This window comes from Egretta garzetta, unplaced genomic scaffold (genome assembly GCF_000687185.1).
Source record: "Egretta garzetta isolate BGI_Z169 unplaced genomic scaffold, ASM68718v1 scaffold891, whole genome shotgun sequence".
NCBI lineage: Eukaryota > Metazoa > Chordata > Aves > Pelecaniformes > Ardeidae > Egretta > Egretta garzetta.
In genome coordinates, this window is record NW_009258689.1 from 160458 (window position 1) to 168425 (window position 7968).

At 54.5% G+C, this 7968-nt stretch overlaps 2 protein-coding genes across 2 annotated transcripts in view; one reads left to right on the forward strand and one right to left on the reverse strand.

Annotated features, from left to right (window-relative positions):
• IFT46 (intraflagellar transport 46) overlaps nucleotides 1-1062 on the reverse strand; it is a 6218-nt gene extending 5156 nt beyond the window's left edge. Inside the window, exon 1 of the mRNA XM_035888733.1 lies at nucleotides 1008-1062. Coding sequence (XP_035744626.1) covers nucleotides 1008-1062 — 55 coding nt within the window. The remainder of the gene's footprint in view (nucleotides 1-1007) is intronic.
• Nucleotides 1017-7945, forward strand: ARCN1 (archain 1). The gene is made up of 10 exons (XM_009649005.2): nucleotides 1017-1282; nucleotides 1507-1686; nucleotides 1930-2135; nucleotides 2691-2852; nucleotides 3539-3704; nucleotides 5066-5213; nucleotides 5527-5635; nucleotides 5797-6001; nucleotides 6586-7192; nucleotides 7506-7945. The coding sequence occupies exons 1-9, from the start codon at nucleotides 1085-1087 to the stop codon at nucleotides 6673-6675; spliced, it is 1464 nt and encodes a 487-aa protein (XP_009647300.2). The 5' UTR covers nucleotides 1017-1084; the 3' UTR covers nucleotides 6676-7192; nucleotides 7506-7945.
• Nucleotides 7946-7968: the final 23 nt, after the last annotated feature.

The following is a 7968-nucleotide window of genomic DNA, read 5'->3' on the forward strand; positions in this document are numbered from 1 at the left end:
CTGCCAGCAAAGGCTGCCACGCCGCTCCAGGAAGGAGCAGAGCCGTGCGCTCGCCGTGCGGTCGGGATCCTCGGTGCCACCCGGTTCTTGAGCACCGCGGTCTGAGCACTTACAGGGAGGAAGTTTCTTCCTGAGCTGTAGGTACTTCGGGGTGTGTTTGTCCCCGAGCTGTCAAGCTGCAGAGCCCCAGGGCAGTCCAGAAAGAGCCTGAGACTCCTAACAAGGCACGCAGACAGAGTGCTGCGGACCTGGGGCTGAGGTGGGACTTGAAATCGGCCTGGGTTTGAGAGGTTCGGCTGCTTGCCTCATTGTTTGGCAGCTGTCAATAACCACAGTTGGGTTTTAAAAGATCTTAAATGCAGAAGCTGCCTTATCCTGACAAAGTTCATGAAACAGCTGAGCTGAGCGAGGAGGAAGTCTCGGTAGTCTGAGGGAACGAGGCGACACGGGCTGGCAATTGCCTTTCTGCCTTTTTACCGTTGGTGTGATACCATCTCCAAGATGCCCAGGAGAGTCATCCAAGTGCTGCGACTAATATAGCTGTGCATGTTTTATTAACCTGGCTTTTCTGTAAATGTGGCATGGGGAAGAGACGGCATGTCTTAAAACATTCCTGTATTTACTGGTGAGCTGGGCCCAGGCCGACGGAAAACTCAATAACCCAGAGCCCAGCATTTTGGGTGTTTCTAACACCTCTGCCTACCTAGGAACAGGCCGATTTGCAGCATCTGCCTGATGGGGAGCACTGAGAGCTTTCGTTCAGGAAACACGGGACCAGAGAGCGGACTGAGGAGAGGGAAAAGCCGTGGATCTGCCCTTAGAGTAGTTCAGTTCCTGGTGCTGGTCACAGAAAAAGGCTTAAAATGGGGTTCGAGGCAAATCGGTTGACCACGCGGTACACGTGAAGGCGAAAGGTAGTCGGAAGCAGTCCTTTCTTTGCGGGAGTCGTGCTGCGCCAGGCTCGCTGAGGCTGCGTGGCATGGGAGGCCCAGCTAACCAGCGCTCACCTTCTCCACAGGTGCTGTTGGCAGCGGCCGTCTGCACAAAGGCGGGGAAGGCCATCGTCTCCCGGCAGTTCGTGGAGATGACTCGGACCCGCATCGAGGGGCTGCTGGCGGCTTTCCCGAAGCTGATGAACACGGGGAAGCAGCACACTTTTGTGGAAACGGAGAGCGTGCGGTACGTCTATCAGCCGATGGAGAAGCTCTACATGGTGCTGATCACCACCAAGAACAGCAACATCCTGGAAGACCTGGAAACACTCCGACTCTTCTCTAGAGTGGTAAGGATCCGTCGCTTAATGCAGAGTTTGCACGTGTGTAGCCCAAAACAGTGCTGTTGTAAGGGAACCTGTTGGTGAGCTGGTGGTGAAGCGCTGTCTGCCTCCACCCAGCAACTTGATTTTCCAGAGCCTCTTCCTGACCTGGAAGTAAGCTTGGACGTTTCAGTGGTATTTTTGAATTACGCCTAAGAAATCCTTTAAAATGTTTTCCCCTCCCTAACTAGATCCCTGAATATTGTCGGGCTCTGGAGGAGAACGAGATCTCCGAACACTGCTTTGACCTGATTTTTGCCTTCGATGAAATTGTTGCCCTGGGCTACCGCGAAAACGTAAACCTGGCACAAATTCGGACCTTCACTGAGATGGACTCGCATGAGGAAAAGGTGTTCCGAGCTGTCCGAGAGGTGAGCGGGAATAACTGCAAGCCTGGAGCAGCAGGGTCCCCTGTCTGGGAAACACTGGGGGGGTTTTGTGCAAAGGTGTTACTCCACCTAGGTAGGGATCATAAAATTACTTGGCTTTTCTGTAAATGCCCCGCTCCTGTTTCCCTTTTCTTTGCAAAGGGTTTGTGAGCAAATGCACTTAGTTCCTGTGCGGACTAAGACTGAGATTGCAAGGCTCTATCGGCCTCTTGTCTTTTATTCCAGACTCAGGAGCGTGAAGCAAAAGCTGAGATGCGCCGTAAAGCGAAGGAGTTGCAGCAGGCCAGGAGGGACGCGGAGAGACAGGGCAAAAAGGCACCTGGTTTCGGTGGCTTTGGTAGCTCGGCCGTGTCTGGGGGCACAACGGCGACGATGATCACGGAGACCATCATTGAAACGGAGAAGCCCAAAGTGGCACCAGCGCCTGCCAGGTCGGTGGACAATAGGTAGCAACTGTTCCCTGCGGCCATCCGCACCTGACACCCCTCCCTTACAGGGGTTCTTTGTCTGCGTAGCCCTCCCATTCGGTTACCGTACAGGTAGAGATTGTTAGGCCTTTGTAGAGCCTCCCTTTAGCTTTGCCGACCGGCGTGCGTTGAGCTCCGAGCCTTCAACGTGGGTGCTTGCAGGCCGGTATACGTTGCGTATTCTTGAGACCCCTCTCAGTATCAAAGAGCGTTTGTGCTGTGTACGACGGGAGCGTCCCATAGTCTCTCCGGAGTCTTTGATAGGCAATGGGCTTCTCATTTTGTGTGAGAGAAAAAGGGCCCAGCTACTGGTAATACTCAGAACAGAATCCAGAGCTAGATTACAACTTAGCACCCTACACGTAAGATCATCGGTTCTGTGCGCGTTCTCCCCCAGAAGAGGCTGCAGAGGTGAACGCTGTATTGTCGGGATAGTCAGGTGACAACACAAAGACAACCGAGGAAGGAGGAATCTGCTGCCCTGAGCCGACTTGGAGATTCTTAATGCCTTTTGTTTAGGCCTTCAGGTCCCAGTAAAGCCTTGAAACTCGGTGCCAAGGGGAAGGAGGTGGACAACTTTGTGGACAAGCTGAAATCGGAAGGAGAAAATATCATGACTTCTGTAGGCAAGCGCTCTACGGAAGCAGCCAAAGTTCTTGCTCCTCCCGTTAACGTGGAGAGGTAGGTACCGTCCTTGCTTTGAAAGCAGTCTTCTCGCAGCGTGCTGTGCAGTGCACATGTTGCTTTGTGAGCTAGCTTCCTTTTTAGTTTTCAGAACAGGCGTTTTCCTGCCAATCGGGTCCTGTGTGCTCGCTCGGCCTCTTAATTTAAAAGTGGTGGGTAAAATCTCAGAGGAGAGCACAGCAGCGGAAAAGCAGATAGGTAGCCCGATTAGGAATCGCCTTAACTAAAACGGGCTGTACAACCCGTGTTTAGCTGGGGCTGGGAATTTTCCTATGCCCTTTTCCCAGTGTTTTGCCTTCAGATGAGTTTCAAATACCTGCTGGTTTTCCTTTTCCTGCCTTATTGCGGCTTAGCGTGGAAACGTTCACGGCTCGTTTTACACGTAGCAATTCAGAACCTTTTAACGCCGTGAGCCACGCTGCTGTACGGCGGAGGGGTTGTGAGCCAATGGCACGCTGAGATGCCGTATCGTTGCTGTTTATCTGGGCTTCCGCCCGTGGCAGGCTTGTATCTGTGGAGCTGCTTGCCCCTGAGTTAACCTGCCGGAGCAGCGTTAGCGTCCGGTGTGCCATCCGTGCTGTTCCGTTCTGGGAGCACCCGCTCATTACACATAGCCTGTCCGTGCTGAGCCCTAGTCTCTCGTCTTACCCGTTAGATGCTAAGCTTTTTTTCTGTCTGTCTAGTGTGCACATGAAAATAGAGGAGAAAATTTCCTTGACTTGTGGCCGTGACGGAGGGTTGCAGAACATGGAGCTGCATGGCATGATCATGCTGCACATTTCCGATGAAAAGTTTGCGCGGATTCGCCTGCATGTAGAAAATGAAGACAAGAGGGGAGTGCAGCTACAGGTAAAGCCTGTTCGGTGCCCCGTGCTGTGGAACACGCTTTTGCTGCTCTCCGGGGCAAACGGTGGGAAATACTTGAGCGTGTTACTGTCATATGTTCTTGTCCAAGCCTTCTCAGCAAATACGTTGAAACTGGGAGTAGTCACCGCAACTGTTACCCCAGCACAAATGCAGGGCCAGTGCATGCTCGAAAGATTGAAGGTCGCTTGAGAAATCCGGTCTCATGCGCTTATCCTCCTGCCCTCGGAGCCTTATCTCTCCCGTGGCGCACGTTGGCATGCCGTCCGATCTCACTTGGACTTTGCATCATCTTGGTGTGCTGCTTGGTGCTTGTTTATGTGACGCGAGCTTTGGTTCTTGAGCAGGAGCGTTAGAATTAAGTTACTGCGCCCACAAAGAATGAATTTATTATCTAGAAAGCCATTTCTTCTCGGGGTTGCTCGTGTACTGTCATTGCTGCTTCTGAGACGACTCCTGGAGCTGGAGCCCTTGATTGCAGTCGGCGACAGAAGCTCAGAAGATTCCTAGAGAAACGTCCTCCCCTTTCTGCCTCTCTGTTTGTGTGACCTTACTGAGCCCCGGAGGTGGTGCTGCTTTGATACGCTCCTTGGCTCCCTCCTTCTCCTCGCCAAGAGCTTGTCCGTACATAGCTGGCTGCAGGTGTGCTTATGCAGTAGCAGGTTCCTTATCAGCGCATCTCGTAAGCGAGTTCCTAACGATGCTCCCACGTGTGCTGCTTCAGGTGGAAGACGAGATCAAACCCAGCGCTGACTCCTGCCTTTCTGGTGTAACTTGAACGTTAACTTGCAAAAATCCTCAGCTTGAAAAAGCTGCTTACGCATGTTGTTGTGAAGAGAGAACGTTTCAACCGAGTTGGGGCTGCTGTCATGCGTAGGCATTGAGGTTGCTGAGGGAAGTTTTTGTGGTTGCAGGGCGTTTGTCCCAGCTGCTGTCATGCATAGGCATTGAGGTTGCTGAGGAAGTTTTTGTGGTTGCAGGGCGTTTGTCCCAGCAGCATTAGGTTGTTTTTTCTTCGAGAGGTGTCCGGTTTGGGTCGTGGGGATGGTCTTTGAGATTTGAAGAGTTTTTACAGTTGTTCTCTGGGTGTCAGCCTGCAACATGCCTTGCTAGAGTTGTTGGCACAGCGGCAAGCAAAAATCTTAGCGGGTCAGCGTGTTCTGGAAGGAGTCCCAGGGTGGTAAGCAGATGTGCTCCACTTGGGCCTCTGAGCAAGGAGCAAAACTGGTGTGCATTTTGTCAAGGAAAATGCTCTGGGACGCGTAGGCCTGTCTTACTAGAACCGCATTACCTACATACGGTCCTTAGGCTGAGAGTTACAGCCTGGGCGTATGTTCCCCTTTCAGACTCACCCCAACGTCGACAAGAAGCTCTTCACTGCAGAATCGCAGATCGGTTTGAAGAACCCAGAGAAATCATTCCCTATTAACAGCGACGTGGGTGTGCTGAAGTGGAGGTTGCAGACGACAGAAGAGTCCTTCATTCCATTGACAAGTGAGTGCCGGTGTGCGGCTGGGGGCTCGGGTGGAAGAGGCTCGTCCAAGGGCTGCCGACTCGTAGCCCACCTTGCAGCTGCTGGGCTGCCTGGAGCGCGGCACGTTGCGAGGCGTTGGAGATACCGTGCCTCTTCCATTGGACAGTAGCGATTTGCGGCAGTGTGCGTTTTCTGCAGCGCTCTCGAAGAAAACGAAAGGCCTTTCTTACAGGCCGAATTCCCTGGGGATGGCTTTGCTGTGCTTTTTGAAGCGCATCGTCTGTTCCACGTAGAAAGCCTGCGTGGTTCAGCGCGCTGTTTCTCTGCCCTCAGTTAACTGCTGGCCGTCAGAAAGCGGGAACAGTTGTGATGTTAACATTGAATACGAGTTGCAAGAGGAGAGCCTAGAGCTGAACGATGTGATCATCGCCATCCCCTTGCCGTAAGTAACTTTCCTTGTCCGAGCGGTGCTAACGAGCGCTGTCCTGGGTCCCGTCGGTTCCTTCCCCTCTCCGGTGTGCGGCCGGGCTGCACCAACGGGCTTGGCAAGCGTTTTCTTAGCTCTGCAGGTAAGCTAGCGTAGCTTCTCGTTGCCTGCTCTAGGTCTGGCGTCGGCGCCCCGGTGATTGGGGAGATCGATGGCGAGTATCGCCACGACAGCCGGAGAAACCTCCTCGAGTGGTGCCTGCCAGTGATAGATGCCAAAAACAAGAGCGGCAGCCTGGAGTTCAGCATAGCGGGGCAGCCAAACGACTTCTTCCCAGTGCAAGTCTCCTTCGTCTCCAAAAAGAACTATTGCAACATACAGGTATGTCACTGCCGGTGCGATGTCACTCGTGCCTCTTCCAAGTTGCCTCAGTCATCCCCTGGCTAAAAACAGCCGTGCGGAGGTGTGGGGGCCCTGCCGTGCCGCTGAGCGGAGGCTTGGCCGTCGGCGTGGGGCTGCCTCTGTGTTAGCTGGATTCGGGAGCAGCAGCAGGCAGCGCTGGCGACTTCTTGGGTTTCCCGGAGCTTACCTGCAGTTTCCGTTGTGCCTTCCCCCTCTGAGTAATCCTCGATTCCCCTCGCACTTTGCTAGAGAATCTGTCGGCCTTCCAAGCCCAAACACTTCTCAGCATACGCCTGTCTGTCCGTCTGTCCCCGCTGAACTGTAGCTGGCGGCAGCTGCGTGACTCCTCGCAGGCCGCTTTCAGCAGAGACACGGTGCCGCAGAAAATCATTCCCCGCTTTTCAGGTTTCTTGAGAACAAAGATGTTTCTTTCAGGGCTGACTGGTGGCGTGAAAGCGCTGGGTTGGTTCCGTCCTTGTGACCGCCCCAGCGTCAGAAAGCGCCGCGTAGCCGCGGTGGGGAGCGGCGTTCGACGCTGAGCTAACGGCGTGTTGTCTCCGCAGGTTACCAAAGTGACCCAGGTAGACGGGAACAGCCCGGTAAGGTTTTCCACTGAAACCACCTTCCTGGTGGAGAAGTACGAAATCCTGTAATGCCAGCCGTGGGGAATCGCAGAGGAAGAAATTTTTAAATTAAAAAAAAAAAAGAAAGAGGCTGAAGCTTATTCTGAATGTTGGGAACGCCGCAGCCGCCTCTCTGCTAAGACGCGTGGCTCTGTCTGCCATCGGCGGCGTTCCTGGGCCACAGACATTTTTGGCAGAGACTTGGCGTGCTCATGGGGGGAAAGGCTACAAATTTCTTTGGCAGATTTTTACTGACCAGCAGAAGAGCGAGATCTCCGCAGAGGACCTGGCTGTGACACGTCCCCTTCTCCCCCGAAGACAACCGGAGCTCGGTCCCGGAGCCTACCAGGCATCGTTCTCTTCCTTTCTGCAGCGTCGCGCGCTGTTCCGTTGTTGGTGCTGCCGTTTTCATTTCTCCTCGGCCTTCAACTCTCGTTTCCGTTGATGAAAGCAGGCATTGAGATAACGGGAACGTGCGCGGGGACGCCTTGCTTCTCTGGACCCTTCCGTCTGGTAGAAGCGGAGCAAGTTGGCCGCAGTTTCCAAGGTGGGGGGGTTGTGGCAGGGGCGCGGGGTAGTGCTCTTAGCTCCTGCTGCGGGGGCAAGAGCGTCCGGCAGGGACTGTCCGGGGCATGGGCTCGCTGTCTGCCGCAGCTGCTCTTGGGCCAGGCTTTGGGACAGTTTAATTAGTTTAGAACCAGCTGCATGTCGTTCCTGGGGCCCTCTCCGTGGCGCGGGAGGCTGCAGGCTTTGCCTGCCTTGGGGCAAGCAGCCATGCAGATGGGGTTGCTCAGCCCAGCGTGGTGTCGGCTGTCCCAGAGCCGTTCCTCCTCCTGAGCACTGTTCCCCTCGTCTCACAGGGCTGTGCTCCCCTCGGAACTCGCCTCCCCTGCGTGATTCGGGGCCAGTCACTAACCGCTTAACTGGCCACCGGCGCGGTCCGCAGGGGAGTGCACCGGCCGCTGCCGTAGCTCCCGAGCACACAGATGGAAAGAAAATGCCCTAAAAACATGTGCGCCATGCTCCCGAGAGAGCCCTTCTGTGGGAGTGAGCGTGTCTCCCTTCCCCTGGGGTCCTCTGCCAAAGAAGTTCGTGGTCTCTCCTCCGTCAGCAGCACCCGAGCGGAAATGAACCCTGATCCCCGTCCCGGGAGGGCAAAGTAGGTGATGAATCCCAGTAACTCGGTCGTGTTGGGAGAGTTGCTCATCTGTATGATTTTAAAATGGAGTCGAGGTTAGTTCAAGCATCCAAGGAGCTTTTTTTTTTTTCCCCCTTAAAGTCGTTGGAGGGTCATATTTAAGCCGAGCCGCCCCCCCCCCCCTC

Excerpts from the sequence above, each read along its gene's own strand:
- ARCN1 (XM_009649005.2), top strand. The coding sequence starts at position 1,085 with ATGACTCGGACCCGCATCGAGGGGCTGCTGGCGGCTTTCCCGAAGCTG. Across the intron at positions 5,214-5,526 it reads GTCCTTCATTCCATTGACAA|TTAACTGCTGGCCGTCAGAA; the intron begins GTGAGTGCCGGT and ends CTCTGCCCTCAG. Across the intron at positions 6,002-6,585 it reads AGAACTATTGCAACATACAG|GTTACCAAAGTGACCCAGGT; the intron begins GTATGTCACTGC and ends TTGTCTCCGCAG.